Here is an 18,390-nt window from a genome sequence, read left to right as displayed (position 1 = left end):
TATATATATATATATTTTTTTTTGTTTAACCATGACTTTAGTCCCAAAGGGTGTATTGGTTGATGGGATCGGCCAGGACAGGATGGGATTGTGTCCCAAGTGTAGTGTTTGGTTTGCAATTTTGAGTTTGGGATAAATTAACCCAAACAGTGTTTTAACACCAAAAGACTGGGACTCAATTGACCCATTCCCCCCGGGTCATATTTGTCCCAAGCTCGAAGGTCTCTCTCGCTGGTGTCTCCCTCCCGTCGGTGTCTCTGGCTATATCATTTTTGCCGGACTGTTCGCGTCTCTCACAGGAGTGGAAACTGCCAGTGAGTACAGTTCTTCTTCTGCATTCCATTCGTTTTACTTCTTTTTCTCAGTCTTCAATCTTAATCTTCGATCTATTTTTCTTCGATCTTCCATACCCTTCTTCTGCGTTTTTCTTTGATCTTCCATCTTCTGCTTTCTTCTTCTTCTTCTTCTTTTGCATTTTTCTTCTTCTTTTTCTTCTTCTTCTGCTTCTTACCTGCAAAATTAGGGCTTATATTTTGTTTTCATGTCATTTGTTGATCTGCAAAATTAAGGCTTATATTTTATTTTTATGTCATTTGTTGATCTGCAAAATTAGGACTTGATATTCATGAGGAAGAAGGCTTAATTTTGGAGGCTTAAACTAGAGCTAAAGCATCCGATTTGGAAGGTAAGTGTTCTGTTTTTGCCTAAGCAACTGAGAATCACTTCCCAAAAGAGGCATTCAATAAATGTATAATAATAAAGCAGCAACGTTTTAACTAAAAGAAAACCACAAGCTTGTAATTTCAAGAAGCTAAAAGATAGGGTAGACAGAGACAAGACTAGATCTTTGTGAAAGAAAAATTATATCGTAGATTCAACAAGGTTGCACAGAGACCTGAAGATTTTTGTTTGGCAGCTGCTTGATATTGAAAGTGAAGTCCTCATTCCAGGTTGGCTCTTTTGTCTTGTCAATAATTAAACATTTGCACATAATCAAACCTATGAGTTGGGACAATTGACAATTCCATGGTTTATGCATCAACTGAATTTAAGGCCATGTTATATCATGAAAAAAAAAATGTATAGCTCTTAGATTTTCATTTTCCCTTGGACAACAGCTCTTACATTTGATGGCACTATTATCAGAAAGTCCATGGTTTCTAACCAAAGAGATAGTTCAATATTCTTGAATTAACAAGTTTATTCTATGCTAAATATTCCCACTAGAAAATCCTGAGAAATAAAATTTAAATCGAATGTAACTGTTAAGTTTTGAAGTAATAATGATCACTTTCCAGAGGTTCTTTAGAATCAAGTACTAAGAAGGAAATTGCACTACACACAATATTCAAAAAAGCTTTTTAACAAAAACATATTCTATAAACATATAATAATTGTAAGTTTGAATAGATACACACATACATGTATATTTATGTCCATATGATTGGATATCCTATATTCAAGTCATTTTTTAACCTGCAAAATTAGGGCTGATATTTTGTTTTCATGTCATTTGTTGATCTGCAAAATTAGGGCTTATATTTTGTTTTCATGTCATTTGTTGATCTACAAAATTAGGGCTTGATATTCACGAGGAAGAAGGCTTAATTTTGGAGGCTTAAACTAGAGCTAAAGCATCCGATTTGGAAGGTAAGTGTTCTGTTTTTGCTTATTGTTGATGTGTTGCTTATGATGTGTTGGCTAGATTAATATAAACCATTTTTTACTTGCTTGTGTCGGTTTCAGATGATACTTTGAGAATTAGCATATCTAATTCTGTTTGTGATGTTGGTTTGAGAATTATATCTAATTTGGTTAATGTCGTTGTGCAAAGAATTAGATCTGCAATCTGTTTGTGATAATACTTTGAAAATATGTATTGCTACTAGCAATGGTAATATATCTGTATGAAAATATGCATAAACTGGTGTTGGTGTTTTAGCTACTAAGTATATGATAACTAGGTAGCATTTGATAACTAGGTAGCTACTAAAAAAAACTTCAATTTACTGCAGAAAATGCAGCATTTGATAACTAGGTAGCAGTGGTAACATATCTGTATGAAAATATGCATAAACTGGTGTTGGTGTTCTAACTACTAAGTATATGATAACTAGGTAGCATTTGATAACTAGGTAGGTACTAAAAAAAAAATAAATTTACTGCAGAAAATGCAGCATTTGATAACTAGGTAGCTACTAAAAAAAACTTTAATTTACTGCAGAAAATGCAGCATTTGATAACTACCAGCTACTAAAAAAAACTTCAATTTGATAACTAGGTAAATTAGATGACATATATATAATTCCACCATGTGCACCCTAGACACACTAAGAAGATTTATTTTATTAGCAACTAAGCAAAATGTAGTAAAAGAAGAAATAAACATATCGGAACCTCCTCGGCTTTTTTGAATAATAAAAAACAAATAAAGAAATCATGCATACTGTTGAAAAAGCATCTGTTAAGCAGGTACAATTTGTAATGCTTCCCTAACATTGACTTAACCATTTACTAATGAATACTGTATAACAAACATTCTCATAATAAACATTCTCATATATAGGCTACTTAAATTGTTTGAAATTGAAAAAAAAATTATTAAAAATCAGTGAAATCAAATGTAAGTGGCTACTGGTCCTAAATTTTAATTAAAGAACCAAAACATAAGCAAAATAAATATAAAGAACTGGACCAACAAAATAAAACAATTGTAAAACTATATATACATTGCAGCCAGTTATCTATAACAAGCAGGGGGCATTTCCCAATTCCCGCCAAAAACAAAACAAATCAAATTACCAGTGGAAGAATACAATGCTTACAGGAAAATGCAGAGTCATATTGCAAGAGCAAACACAATTCTGTTTACTTCTTCCACCCAAGGTCGAATGTTACTTTTTGATGGATAACCGCAACAGGAGCCTCCTCACCTTCATAATTTGGGGACAAACAGAACATGTAAGAGGTTGCCATATGTAGAAGGCAGGTTTTGGAGGGAGAGTCCTTAAAAGAGATTTTTCTTCTATTGAAGAGACAAAGAGGGAGGCTTTAAAATACTGCATGTAAATGTAGGCCACATGCAGATGTGTTGTAATGCATGACATTAGATTAAGAAACACCTAAATCAGATTAATGAATCAATTTGCTACATGGCTTGAAAGGTATTTAGACTTGAAAATATATCAAGCTTTTGACTTTCAATCAGCTAAGTGGTTTTCAAAGAATGATAAGCCTCAGTAATTGATGCACTGTTTAAAATGCTCCAACTATCAAGAAAGTCTAGCATCTGCTTGCTAATATCTGCATACAGAGGAGTTCTAACCATTAGCTCGTGATGCTCAAATTTTAGTTCCTCACACTTCAGTGCAGCAGTTTTGAATCACTTGATGCATCCTAAAAATAAATGAAATGAAATTAGATGAGACATTTTCAAGAAACTAAATAATCATGACAATACCATAAAATTAGGTTAAAATTCTTTCATGGTAATCATGATGCATTATAAAGCACATGATATCATCAATAATTAAAGGCTAACAGTATTAGTTGTCTATTTTTGGAACTTACCTAGGAGTCAAATAATTGAACAAGTTTTGGTTTATACATATAGTGAAACTCATTGTTTTTATATATATTTATTCACATATGCATTACAACATGTGCTTGCTCTGTTTGTTACTTATTAGTCAAGATAGCTATTTGAGCTGCCATTAGTTTCTTACCTAGGTGTCAAGCTATGATGGGGTAGCTAGAATTCAATAGAGGGTTTCCTATTTGCTTCATGATGGAGCTGTTGTTGCTGTGTGAGACACATTAACAATAAAAAGCAGAGTGAGGGAGAGTGCCTGTAACATTAGAAAATCATATGGATATTTTCTCATAGGGATTGAGATGCTGTGACTTTGGTGATGAGCTGTATATTTTTGGAAACTGAAATTTAATTTGATCAAGACTCTTCAACAATGGATGTAGGAATGGTTATAAGTTCTGAATAGCTATAAAACTTATGTTTTGTAGTTGTATTTTATTTTCTCAGTTTATTCGCTTTTTAATTTTAATTTTAATTTTTTTTTATCTTGTTTACTTTAAGTGTGAGTTCTTCAATTGAGAAGAAAAATCTTGCTGCAAGTTTAACATAAGTTAGTTTCCACTTGGAAACTCCACTATTTCTTAAAATTATAATTGAATACCAAAGTTGCTAGTGTTTTCTCTTGAGGCTGTAACGATGCACAGTTTTGTATGATTCACATACTTGACGACACATAATAAAGAAATAATTAAAATCTAAAGGTCAGCATTAAATCTGGCATATCATCTAACCATTGCAGACTTATACACGTCCAATTAAGATGCCCAAATTATGATATCAAACTCCAGGCCTGTTCCTTCCATAATTCAGTCTTCTCAGATTATATCAGTAATTAAATGGAATAAATGGGGCCTCTGGTCCATATCAAATAGTCAACAGTTAGCTAATGTCTACAGGCAGCGCTAAGGGTTCTGTGGCTTAAATAATTTTCTAAGTCCAAGCTTAATCGTCCTTACATGAAATGATGAATAAAAGAAATCAATTTAAGTAATATTCTTGTCATCCAGGTCACAGCTCAATACCACCAACTTGCATAATGGACATGCATATATAAAATATGGTCACATGTGCAAACAGAATTAATGCTTATGTAGAGTGGAGTTACTGAGATTCCATATGTGGACAAATTTTCTAGCATTATATATACATCAGTCAACTTAAGATGCTTATACTCAACTTCTTCAGTTTGAATAAATATCTGCAAATCGTTGGCAAAATAGTTAAAGACCCACAAAAATAGAAATGAGGTTATGAAATTGATGCCTTATTTATTTAAAAACATGTTATAAACAAATAAAAAGATATAAAATACGTATTAAATATAACAATTATGAAGTATATTATTTGATTACAAATTAACAAATGTTAAAAAAAAATATTATTAGAACATAAATGTAAATAAATATTAAATATGCAGTTCATGTAACACCCCGTCCCGAATCATGTCGGAATTTTTGCACGTTGACCGAGGTTGACCGTTGACCGTTGACCGAAGGGGTCAAAAGTTGACTTTTTGATCTGATTGGAATTCTAGCTTGACTGAGGTACCGTTACGAAGTACACATTGGCACGAGTTCGTAAACTGGTAGCACGTTGAAAACGAAGCTACAGTTTGAAAGTTATGAGCAAAACAAGTTGAGGTCCAAACTGTCCAAGGGGTGCCGGAGTTGACTTTTTATTCATGCAAGGTTGAGCTTTGACTCATGCATGGTTGTGAAGTGTTCGTCGATACGAGTCCGTAGACTAGCAGCACGTCCGATTTGCACATGTAGTTTGAAAGTTATGGACCTGTAAAGTTTTTCAAATACTGTATTATTTTAATATTATTTTTACACGCATAACGATGTGCCACGTGTGACTCAATGAAAGTGGCCATGTGTCACCATGGTGAAATGCCACATGTCAACCATGTGTAAAATCAAATTATTTTTATTATTATTTTAAATAATAATATTATTATTTGATTATTTAATTATTTTTATTTTTATTTCTTTTATTTATCTTTTTCTTTTTCTTTTTCTTTTCTTTTCCCCACGTGGGAAAACACCTGTTTTTCTTTTTTTCTTTTTTTTTTCTTTTCCTTTTCTTTTCTTTTTTTCCCTTCTTCTTCCCCGAAACACACACACACACACAGTACCTTTTTTTTTTTTTTTTCTCCCACCGGCCGTCTCTCTCTCCCCCGTGTTTTCTTTTTCCGGCCACCCATACTATACACGCGCTGGCCAGTGATGTGCGGAAGGAGGAGGCGAGCTCGGCCGCCAAGTTTCACGGCCAGCCGCCGCCGGACGCGCACCGATCGGGCCGGAGAAGCCGCAGGCCTCCGGATTTTCTCTCTCCTCTTTTCTTGTGTTTTCCGGCCAGTCCACTCCCAATTGAGCCTCCTATCCCCCTATTTTGGGTCCTCTGAATCCAAAAATGGCCTCCAATCCCAAAAATTCGAAGCGGTTTGCGAGATATGGAGAAGTGAACACCGGCCGAACCTTTCCGGCCAAATTCCGGCCACCTCCGGTGGAATTGGGGTCGACGGAGACCGGATTGGTGATCCTCGTCCCACAAGCTTCGATTCAGTATATCATTCGCCTATTTTGGTTAAAGTTTGCGTTTGACCCCCCGGGGACCGGGTATTATTTACCCGATTAAAATATTATTTTATTTGACTGTCTGTGAATTTTATTCTAGGAGCACCGGTGAGTCGTAGAATTGATCCCGTAGTAGATCGTGGGTTAATTGCGTGCTCCAGGTGAGTGACCCACCTTCAAAAATTATTTTGAGCAATTAATTAAATTTAATTGGTATTTAATTTAGTATTTAAATTATGCTCATGTGGTGTGGTTTAATTATGGTTTTAATGCGGTTTAATTTAATTTATTTGTTATGCATGAGCAAGGTATGTTTCGGTATTAATTTTACATGGTTTCAAATGTGATTTCTCGGGCATAATTGGGTTAAATATTTTATGAAAATATTTGGTTAAATTTTATAAATTATGTCCGCGGTATTTTTATGGTTGCATCTCGTATTTCGAGGAAAATTGTGGTTTATTGATTATCGCTGTTTCGTACCGGGTTATTGGATAAAATATGTGGGATGGTGTTTTGTGAGATTTTGGTATACTTCCCACGGTGGTTTTTGGAAAAACGGTACGGTTGGTTACTTATGTTTATTTTTAGACGCACTCATACAGTATTGGTGTTCTGGTGTATGGTGTATGGACACGTGGTTTAGCACGCGGTTATTATATGGTTTAGCGTGTGGTTTTTACTTCACCCGTGAGTTGCCATTGGACCGTGGGCAGGCAAGGTTATTGTTGCGCACAGCCGCCCCCCTCCTTGGCCGGGTGATGGTTTTTTTAGCAGTTGGTACTGTCGGGACGCCGAAGTGACCGCTGCAGGTTTCTCTCTTTAACCCCCCGCCAGTCGGTGCTCGGGACGCTGGGTATCGGAGGGCATCACCGGTATATGGTGTGGTGCGTCAGGTGTAATTGTCGGTGTAAATTGCAAATAGTATTTTAAACCCCAAAGGTGTTCTAAAATTATTTATTATAATTTATTACATTTTTATTATATTTGGGGTATTTATTTATTTAATTGTTGTTTGTTAAATTATTTAATCCCTTGGTTTTTGGGAGGTATGCACATTGGGTTTTGCGAAAAGGTTTTAAAAAGGGAACATTTCAAACGGAGCGATTGGTGAGAGTTTTGAGGGAAATTATTATTTTCCAACAGTAATTATTATTTATTTATTAATTGCTAGTATTTGTTCTATTCCTTAATTGCTATTACTATTATTTTTATTATCACAAAAAGGTGTTCAGTAGTTCGGGTTACTCACGGAGATGATTAGCATCTCACACTCTTAAATTCCGTTCCCTTAGGTGCAAGTGGTGGTAGGCGTTCTTCCGGAGCGAACCAAGTTTTCCGCTGCTGTTGTGTTTCGAAAAGTTTCTTGTACTATTTCATTTCAGTGTATTATTTCTTTTAAGCCTTGTTGTATTTCGGTTGTTTAGCACTTCTTAAAGCTCTGTATACTATTGGGATACTTCTGTTTTATTTATGCACTGGACTGTTGTTGTTTTTGAGAAGTGCTGGAATTTGTGGAATCAGTTTGTAGTTTGTGGGAGGAATAAGGGGATGTTTTTAGAAGTGTGTTTTCAGTGCAGGTAGTTGTGGTAAGTAAATCCCTTAGGGGAGGCTCTGTCGGATTTTCCGTTGGAGGGTCCGGTAGGGTTTCCCTGGGATCAGGGCTTGTCTAGGGTTCCGGGGAAGGAATTCTGGACGGGTCCTGACAGTTCATATATATATTTTTTTTAATCTTTAATCCTACCTCATTGCTATAATCAATTAAACAAAAAAGTTTGGGAATGATTATGTTTCTTTTATCTTTTCTTAGTTCCATAAATAATTGTTTCTATTTCATCCAAAATAAATTATGTTTCTTAAATATAATGTGCTTTTGATATATTTGTTCTTTTTTTTTTTTTTTGGTAGTACATATGGATCGAAGAAAAGTCGCTGCATTCTTTTTGCTTCCAAATGATTCACAATTAGAGTCTTTTTGTATGGCATTTATGTTGCTTTTGTTTATGTATATGTACTGGGCGTATATAAGGCGACATGTTAGAGTTTATAGGAATCAACTACCTAGAAATGTATAATTGCTTATGTCATTTCTAAATAGTCTGTTAGACAATGATGTTAATTGTATTAGTCAGCTTAGGATGGATAGGAGAACATTTGATACTTTGTGTCAGTTATTACGCGATGATGGATATGTTAAAAGTGATGGCATTGTTACATTGCAAGAGCAAGTGTGTATATTTCTGCACATAATTGCTCATCATACAAAGAATCGTACAATTATCACTAGATTTTTTAGATCGGGAGAGACGATTAGTAGATATTTCAATGCTGTGTTACATGGAGTACTGCGCTTACATAAGACTTTATTGAGACAACCAGAACCTGTATCAGATAATTGTTTGGATGATAGATGGAAAGTATTTACGGTACGTTTGTGGAATTGTTTGGTTATTTATATTATAGTTTAATTATTTGTAACATTATCTGATATTAGTAACTTTGTTAATGACGTAGAATTGTTTGGGAGCTTTAGATGGAACATATATTAAGGTGAATGTCCCAGAAAACGATAAACCAAGATATCGAACAAGAAAGGGTGAGATAGCCACAAATGTTTTAGGTGTATGTAATCCAAATATGGAATTTATATTTGTATTACCTGGTTGGGAAGGTTCTACTTCGGATTCAAGAGTACTCCAAGATACATTAAGTAGGCCAAATGGGTTAAGGGTACAAACCGGTAAGACTAATTCTCAAGTTTTACATTGTAGTAGTCAACATTGCATACACTAATAGGAGATATGTTTTTTCTTTTTTTAGGTTGTTATTACTTAGTGGATGCTGGTTACACTAATGGTGAAGGGTTTCTTGCACCATATAGAGGAACAAGATATCACCTTTCTGAGTGGAGAGATGGTTGTGCATCCATAAATCATGAAGAGTATTTCAACATGAAGCATGCATCTGCTAGGAATGTCATTGAAAGATGTTTTGGGGTTCTTAAAAAGCGGTGGGCAATTTTAAGAAGTCCATCTTTCTATCCTATTGTAACACAAATCAAGATAATTACCACATGTTGCCTTATACATAATCTTATTAGAAGAGAAATGATAATTGATCCTGGGGAAGTCAAGTTTGATAGGAGTGATGATGTTGACGTTAGTATGGAGGATGACTTTATAGGATCGATTTCTTCATCGGATCAATGGACCCACTGGAGAGATGATTTAGCTAAGCAAATGTTTGATGAGTGGAGAGGTCGTCGTGGTCATTAGTGGTCGATTGTTGTCTTTAATGCTTCTCTAACTGTTATATTTTATATTGTTTATTAAACATCTTGGATCATTTGTATGAAAACCAATATATATTTTGTGCCATTGTTGTCAACCGTGAATGATTGTTGCTTATTTGCTTGCTATTATTGTATTGTTGAAATCATAAAAATGTGAATTTTCGATAGAAATGGAGGTTGGAGGTAGCAGTCATGATATCCGAGGGGTCGAATCTAGACGAATATGGAGTAAAAGGGAGGAAGATGCTTTGCTACTTATTTTAGATGAGGTTGTAGCTAGTGGGCAGCGGTGTGATACAGGATCATTCAAGCCTGGCACAAGTGCTATGATTGAGAGGCGATTAGCTAAGATATGTCCTAATTCGGGATTGCGAGCAAATCCACACATTGAGTCAAAATTGAAAAAGTGGAAGAAGCAATACGGTATAATATATGATATGCTAAACAAAAGTGGGTTTGGATGGAATGACTCTCTTAATTGTGTGGAAGTTGATAGTGACGAAGTTTGGGAAGCATATGTGCAGGTTTTGAAACATTGGACATCTTTTTTCATTGAATTTTTTAACTTGAAGTATGTTTTTCTATTGTTTACAATTAAAAGTTTGTTTTTTTTTATTTTAGAGTAATCCAAGTGCAAAGGGATGAAGAGGTAAATCGTTTCCGATGAATGAGAGGCTTGCTATAATTTTTGGAAAGGATCGGGCAACAGGACATGGAGCACAAACTCCAATTGATATGGTCAATGATTTGAATTTGGATAGTGGGAATGAACAATTTAATGATGTGTGTTCTCCTATGTCTATGAATGAAATACATAGTGAACCGTCCACCCGACCTAAATCAAGAGGTAAGAGAAAATCTGGATTGAAGGATGATGATATTGTGAGCGGGTTTGGCAATGTAGCAGAGAAATTGTTTGATAAATTGGCTGCGAAGTTAGATAAATCTGAAGCCAATTATTCACAATACTTAGCTATGGAGCTTGACAGGTTAGGCTTCTCTGCTGATGACAATCTCGATATATCTAAGGCAATGAGATTGGATCCATCGAATATTGAGGTGTTTAAGATTATTAGGACGGATTTGGGCAAGATTGAATTTGCTAGGAAATTTTTAAATTACTAAGTATCGTTGTGGATCATATATTTAAACCTATGTATGAGGGGATGATAATTAGAAATACTTATTTTTGAACTTTATGGACATATGTTGTATGGTTGTTTATGGACATATGTGGTATGGTAATGGATGTTGGTATCTAATTATGCATGCAAAGACACTTTTATGAAGCATGTGTTATGTTTTAGTGTATTAATATGCACTTGATTGATTTAATGCATTGTCATTTTGTTTAATTATATTATTATATTATGTTATAATTTAATATAATATGCAGGAATATTCAATGGCAAGGAGAAGAATTTATGTTGTATTTAAAGGTAGACAACCAGGGATATATAATTCTTGCCCTGAATGTCATCAACAAGTCCAAGGATTTAAGGATAATTTATATCAAGCCTATAATACAACCGAAGAAGCTGAAATAGCATATGCTGAGTATGTAGAACAAATTATGAGGAATTTAAATGACGCAAATCCAATACAACATATCACCGCACATACACGTGCCAACTTGAACAATGAGTGGCGTAATGATTGTATAATCGGCTATTTGTTTGGATTATTATCAATAGGTGTTTTTATTTATTTCGCATATAACTAGTTATCGGTGTAAACTCAAATATATATATTTGTATGCAGACAAGTATGTGAAATCGTAGTTATTAACAAGTTCTTAATTAAATATGATGTTATGTTTTTTTATTTGTACATATGATTTAATATATTATAATATCAATTTAATTGGTTTTTAAAACCATATATTAAAAGTAATTTGTGGGTATAAAAAAAATTACAATTTAATTCCAATGTAAATAAAAAATTACAATTACAAAATTTCATTAATTATCTTTATTTTTTATTAATTATTATTTATAAAATATTATGTTATAATTATATTATATTTTATTTTTAAAATTATAAATTAATATAGTTTGTGGATGTAATAAAAATTGAAATTTTATATGTAAATACAAATATATCAATTTACAATATTATTTAAATATATTATTTTTTATTATAATTATAAATCAAATTTTATAAATTTTCATTAAAAAAATATAAAATAGTCCAATCCAGTCTAATCCTGCACCAAACATGTAACAACCAGTCCACCATTTAGTCCGAAACTATACCAAACATAGGACTGTACTATTTTATCCTGTCCGATCCGGACCTGTCCTGTCTGATTCGAACATGTCCTGCGTACCAAACGCACTTATGCATTGCTTAATCATCATATCATGTGTACCAAATTTAATTTACATATCATGAAATTTTTTTTTTGATTTTTTTTTTTTTTGGTAAATAAAAAAATAGACCTCCTGGTGATTGTCCTTGGCTTAGGTGGGAGGGAACTGTAGACCATTAGTAGATGGGACTAGATAATCCAAATAAGAGTCCCCACACCACCCAGTCCACCATTGCACTGCTGTCCCTACCGTCTTCTCCCACAATGCGCAGTGCGTGAAACTCACACCAAAATTCAAGTGGGATGTGCCAAGACTCGAACCTGCAATTCCATGCAAGCAGATGTGAAGGGTTGAACCGGCTTCCTACCACTAATCCACCCGCTTGGGTGTAATTTTATTTTGTTCACCCATACGACCAAAGATAACATGTATTACAATTTACAAATGTCAAGCCGATTACCTCATGGTACAGCTAGAAGAAAATTACATATTTTAAAATTTTATCTGTAACTTTAACTTTTGGACGTAATTAATTACCAAAAAAAAAAAAAAAAAATTTGGACGTAATTTATTTATTTATTTATTTTTGCGACTCTGGACATAATAATGTGATCCATAACTTGGACTTCTAGAACAGAGCAGTTTAGAAATGACTGCTTAGTAATAAGCTTAAATTCTATTTAACGTCTGTAATGAAATCTCTTTCTCAATTTAGGAAAAAAATAAATAAATAAATAAAGTGTTGTTTATTTATAAATCAGACGTGCACCCTATTTATTGAGTTCTGCAAACTTTTCAAACGTTGCAAATGGAACAGGAATTGCTATCAAACCATTGTACTATGGGGAATTAATTTATAATTTGGTGAATCTTTTATTTAATTTCTTCGACGACATATCACATACCAGTTACATATTCCAATTTTGAAAAGAATAGTTATTTGTTTACAGTGAATTGAATTAATAATCACCATTTTTATTTAAGACAACAACAATATAGCTTCTTCTTTTTCTTTTTTCTTTTTTGGGTAAATACAATAACAATATAGTATTGAAGATGAGGCAGGTGAAATCTATGCAAGGAGTTATGAGGCTAAAAATGCTAATTTCAAAACAAACAGGAAGTTAATGGTGTAAGTGCTTTGACAAGATAAATATCTGTAAAAAAGCTAACCAACGATAGCAATGGGGCTCTGCTAAATTGGAAATATACTTGAATCGTCAAAAGTCTGGCTCAACAATTCATGCCATTTAGCTTCAGCAAAATGCTTCTGTTGATTGGGCAATTCCTTAAGGCAAGATTCATTTGAATATCAAATATATCTTATCGTACTATTACTCTGAATAGACAATAATTTTTAACCTATTGATATTTATAGTAATCAAACATAAAAGGTAAAAGATTTACAGGAATGCTTTCAAAACACAATCGCGATGTAATAATATTATGTACAAAGACGCTTACAAAATCCATGAATAATGTAACCCAACTTTATTTTATGCATGGTAAAACATGATCTAACTTTATTTTGAATAGAAACCTAGAGGTAGGAGGTGATCTATCTGTCAATTTAATTCACAACAACGAATACAGAGGCCATCCAAAGTACCCCAATTAGCAAAATCCTCCTTGTGACGATATCATATGAATATAGATAGTTCTGCATAACAGACATGCATCCACCTATAAAAAAAGGATATCACAATTTTGCACAGGGAATAGAATGAGGCAAATTTTCCTACATCCTTAACATCCCATTCCTGTTATAGGCCAAAAAATAAGTTCTTATACCTGTATTTGCTAAAGATGTCCATATTCTATACAAACAAAAACTCTATTCTTAGCTTGGCTGTAAATTGAATAATGATGCTAAGAACAAAACATTGAACAAAAACAGAAAGTGAATTTTATAAAAACATATAAAAAATGTAATAGGAAGTTGACATAAATTTTTATGAACAAATAGCAATCGTGCAAAAACCCAAATAGCAATCGTGCAACAACCCAAAGTCACAACTGCAATTTCTGAATGCAATGCACCTACACGACCGGCTGGCTTTGGAAGTTTGCAACTCAGATATCAAACTTAACATACAAAAATCAGAAAATAACCAAATGATGGTCTGCAATAAAACATTAAAGGATCATAGGCTACAAGAAAAAGGAAATGCATTACCATAATTTCCACCAAAAACAACATATCCATGGAACAAAAGCAATAAATAAATGAATGAATGAATGAAAAAAGCTTTTTCCTTAGTATTACTAGCATACAAACATACAGATTAAAAAAACGACAGCTGACAGAAGCATTATTGATCACAATCATTAAGCATGCGGAAAATAAATTCCAATGAAAGCAATGCACACCCAGAATGATTCTTTTAGTGGTGTGGAGATACAGATTAAAGCGAGAATTTTACTCTCTTTAATTGTATGAAAACCACAGCACCTAGACAGATAAATTCTATCATACATTGTAAAAACTGGAATGGAACGCGAACAACAGATTGAGTGAATATTATTTACATTCAGAAGAAAATGGAAACAAATCTCAGTTTCTTTTTCTAACCCACTACGAGTAAACGAACAAAAGTGCATAATTAAATTACAATACAACAGGGAAATGGAGTAAATTAAAAAAAAATAAAAAATAAATAAAAAGAAGAAGAAAGCATGGGATAAATTGTGAGCATACCAGGTGGAATCAATCCGTCACCGAATCACTTCCACCGGAACCTGAAGCTCCACCGGGAATTACCGCTTTATTCTTTCTCTCGGCCTCGTACTCCGGATCATCCGTCGGCAGCTCGAATCTACAAACTGGGCAAGAATTCCTGGAACCCAGCCACGGCACGATGCAATCGCCATGGTACCCATGCCCACATGGCAACTTTTTTGCCATTTCACCGACATTGACCATGTCCTTGCATATGGCGCACAGCAAAGCCTCATTCTCAGACGAAATCTTCACCGTCGGTAACTCCGATACAGCCGATTTGGATGCCGGCGGGGCTCCTCTCCTTCCACCGCCGTCGCTCTCAGCTAAAGTCTGCAACAATGCCTCATACCCAGCTGCGTCCACGTAATCCTCCGGATTGCCGATGTACCGGTCCGATTCCGGCACTTCCAGACGGAATTCGATCGAGTTGTCTTCCAAGCCCATCAAGATCTCAGCCCAATCGAGGATCCGATTTCTCCCGCTCCTCGCTCTGGTGGCAAAGTCGCGGAGGCGGAGCTGGAGCACATCGCGACGCCTCCGCCGCCGCTCTAATTCATCTCTGTCTTGCTGGTCGTGATTCTCTTCTTCCTCGTTACCCGATCGATCTTCCTCCTCGTCTTCGCTTTCTTCGTTCTCCTCTTCTCCTTCGTTATGAAACTCAACTCTGGTAGCAGCGTCGTCGTCCTCATCTTCTTCATCATTATCCCACTCATCGAGCCCAATCCTAAGGAACCTGTCTTCCGATAAATGATTTTGAGGCGGTGGAGAGGGAGCGTCATCCTCACGCGCCGCCTGTGCGATTATTCTGAGAACCTGTAGGAATTGGGAGTCGAAAGTCGGACCGTCGACTTCATCAGACGATCCGGAAGGATGTTCGGACGTCAGATGGGAGGCGGCAGGGATGGTTTCGACGAAGCCATTCTTACATTCGCGGCAGATAACGTCAGGGAGATTGGTTTCGATAGAGACGCGTTTATCGCATCGATAGCACCAGTATTGCGAGGCATCGATGTCTGAAACCGATGGTGCCGGTGGCTGAGACGGTGTTTCGGCCATTCACGTTGGATTTTGCGGTAGACCGATACGGCGGAGGAAGAACCGGTTACGACGAATCTAGAAGAAGGAACGAAGAAAGTGCTGGGGAGGTTTGAAGATTAGGTTCCCTAAAGACTTCTTGTACGCTGAAAGTGTCATTATGTGCGCAGACAAGGTTTTGATGTTGCACAGGCGATTGTTTGCTTGGAATTGTATCCGCTAGATCACACTAACCAATCGCATTTCTGGAGTGTCTGTTTCAATCTGACGGTTTATATTCGACAGGGTGGAAGTGGCCCGGTGGACCCACTCTTGTTGCACCAATCATCCCAAGTCTGACTGGTCCTTGGCATTGGCATACTAGATATATAATATAAGTGCATGGTCCAAGATAGGAGAGACCCCCACCCTCTATTTTCTTCGGTCCAATATTTTGCCCCATCTGGCACTTTCATGTTAGAATTGTATTTGTTAGATAGATGCCACGGCAATAAGCGTATAAGACTCGTCGCACTAACGACCGCTATTTAATTATTTATTATTTTGATTAATTATTTTACACGCTATTAGATTCGATTTCGATTTTAAATTTTAACTCAAATTTTTAATTAATCCGACTTAAAATTGTAAGTTATCGTAGGAGAATTAAATTGACTTTGCATGTAATGAGAAAAATATATATAATTAAGTTTCAAGCAAAAACACTAAACGAATAAACAAATATTTATTAAACCTACCATATTAAGACCTTAAGTTTTTAACTACTACTCACAATTTTATTATCTAACTATTCATGTAGTATAGTTAAATACCATTAATCTATACTTAACTATTTAAAATTAAGTCACATGCTCACATTTAACTTTTTTCTAAAATGTAAGAATATAAGATATTTAGTCGAATTGATTCATCGGACAAACTCAACGATATCTTCACTCTTTTTTTTTTTTTTTTTAAGATATTCGTTAATATCCATTAACTTCTTCTTTTTTTATTTTATTTGAGTGTGTATGGAATGGATTGTCATACTTATCTAAACTGGAGGGAGAAAAGTCACGGATGACTCAACTTCCATCTCCACTTTAATATTAGTTTATTTTTCAAATTAAAAATTAAGATAGTATATTCAATTTAGAATTTTAAAAATTTTAAAAATTTAAAGGTATTAGATTTAGATTCTAAAATAGTTCATACAAGTCAAATGATATTCAATTCAGATTATGATAAATTTTATAAAAATTTATTAAAATTCAAGTGTATTCAATTAGGATTTTGTAAAATTCTTTTAAAATCTGATGGTATTCAAAAAATTATTGATTTTAAAAGATTTTAAAAAATGATGGATTTTAATGGATTTGAAAATATTTTAACAGTGAAATTGTGAAAAAAAATTATTAATATAAAATCCAGCCTTAAATCTAAAAATTTAATTGGATTCTTATAAAATCTGTATGTAATATGTAGAATTTTATAACAATCCATTAAATCATTTCAAGTCTATAACTCATTTTAAATCCATCAAATTTTAAATTGAATAAATCTCCCTAGATTTAAAAAAAATGTTATTTATTAACATTTGTGAACAAGTAAAATATATATGAGACATGATAACTTAAATGATTATTTAGATGTTTAATTTTAATATTTTAATATAAAAATAATAATATTAGATATCTCAATTATAATTTACTATATAAGATGATGATTGTTACTAATAATGACAAATAATAAAATTTTAACTTTAACAAATAGTATAATTTTGAATTTTAATATATTGTGAGTAGTGGTGTTGATGATCACCTACATGATTATTGCTTATTGACTATATTTTAATTATGCATTATTTTTTTATTTTTAAAATTTTAAATTTTTTTGAAACAAATTTTAAAAACTTAATTTAAAAAGTGAATATTTTAGAATTTAAATTGTCATATAATATATAAATTTCACTAATAACAGCTAGGAACAGAAATAAATGATATTTTTATACAATTACTTTTTTCTTAAAAAATAAAAAAAATATTAAAAAAATAATTAAATTTGTAATTGGTATAAAGATCTATACAGCTAGTATTTCACTTAAATATATATATGTATATATATACAGCTTATAGATTAACATTGATCATCCTTGTGTTGTGATGGTGACATCATTTACTATCACTTACTCATCTATATTCTATATTAAAAAAAAAAAAATTACAGACCAAGTTATATGAAATATCGACACTACATCCCGTGCTTTTTCCCCCAAAGCAGTTTTTTGTTATTATTTCTGATTATGATACACACATATAATGTAGTGCTAAAATACCGCTTTGAAGCATGAAAAACGGTATGATCTCCCATACAACTTGATGGTCAATCTTCTGGGAAGAAAGTTATGAAATCCTAAAAGAATATATGTATTTTATTTTATTTTGGAGAAGAAAATATATATTTATTCTTTATGGTACACAAGTTGGTTTATTTATACATTTAGAGAAAAGAAGGCAGACGAGCTTAATTACTCACGCACACATATAAAATTAAATATAATTTCCTCCATAATCATAATCACGTGGAAGTAACATATGTTTTGGTTGAAATATAAAGTCCTACTCTGTGCAATTTAGTCCAAAACAACTATATAACATTACCGAAAGAAAACTATGGGTCTACAACCTTGACAACCATATAACATTACCGAAAGAAAAATATGGGTCTATAATCTTCACATCTAGGTTTTTAGGTCAGATTCCATCCATTGACACAAAGACTTCAAAAACAAAGACTTGGAAAGTTGAAAGAGCCGCGTGGAGAGAATAGTACCATTAAAGTGTTAATGTTTTGGCCTGAATTTCCCAGCAAGAGCATTT

At 33.7% G+C, this 18,390-nt stretch overlaps 2 protein-coding genes across 32 annotated transcripts; one reads left to right on the top strand and one right to left on the bottom strand.

Moving 5' to 3' along the window:
• The first annotated feature begins 43 nt into the window (after nt 1-43).
• On the top strand, nt 44-11,287 carry LOC112491959 (protein ALP1-like). Of its 28 annotated transcripts, none has more exons than XM_060817762.1 (7): nt 44-314; nt 614-685; nt 917-950; nt 1,579-1,650; nt 8,080-8,597; nt 8,686-8,911; nt 8,992-9,610. In XM_060817762.1, exons 5-7 carry the CDS (start codon nt 8,253-8,255, stop codon nt 9,444-9,446), a joined length of 1,026 nt encoding a protein of 341 aa, XP_060673745.1. In that variant the 5' UTR covers nt 44-314; nt 614-685; nt 917-950; nt 1,579-1,650; nt 8,080-8,252; the 3' UTR covers nt 9,447-9,610. The 28 variants fall into 28 exon arrangements, 4 of the variants coding, with proteins under 4 accessions (XP_060673745.1, XP_060673747.1, XP_060673744.1 ...); XM_060817764.1 differs by having other exon boundaries at nt 873-950; XM_060817761.1 differs by lacking the exon at nt 917-950.
• Nucleotides 11,288-11,713: 426 nt separating this feature from the next.
• On the bottom strand, nt 11,714-15,761 carry LOC107420422 (E3 ubiquitin-protein ligase CIP8). Of its 4 annotated transcripts, none has more exons than XM_016029378.4 (2): nt 14,474-15,761; nt 11,714-12,095 (listed from the first exon to the last, which is right to left on the bottom strand). In XM_016029378.4, exon 1 carries the CDS (start codon nt 15,551-15,553, stop codon nt 14,483-14,485), a length of 1,071 nt encoding a protein of 356 aa, XP_015884864.1. In that variant the 5' UTR covers nt 15,554-15,761; the 3' UTR covers nt 11,714-12,095; nt 14,474-14,482. The 4 variants fall into 4 exon arrangements, with proteins under 4 accessions (XP_015884864.1, XP_048331990.1, XP_015884866.1 ...); XM_048476033.2 differs by lacking the exon at nt 11,714-12,095 and adding an exon at nt 13,188-13,535; XM_016029380.4 differs by lacking the exon at nt 11,714-12,095 and adding an exon at nt 13,188-13,435.
• Between the last annotated feature and the right edge of the window lie 2,629 nt (nt 15,762-18,390).

This window comes from Ziziphus jujuba, chromosome 5 (assembly GCF_031755915.1).
Source record: "Ziziphus jujuba cultivar Dongzao chromosome 5, ASM3175591v1".
NCBI classification, from domain to species: domain Eukaryota; kingdom Viridiplantae; phylum Streptophyta; class Magnoliopsida; order Rosales; family Rhamnaceae; genus Ziziphus; species Ziziphus jujuba.
Note: the sequence above shows the minus strand (reverse complement) of the source record. Positions and strands in the feature narration are given on the sequence as shown.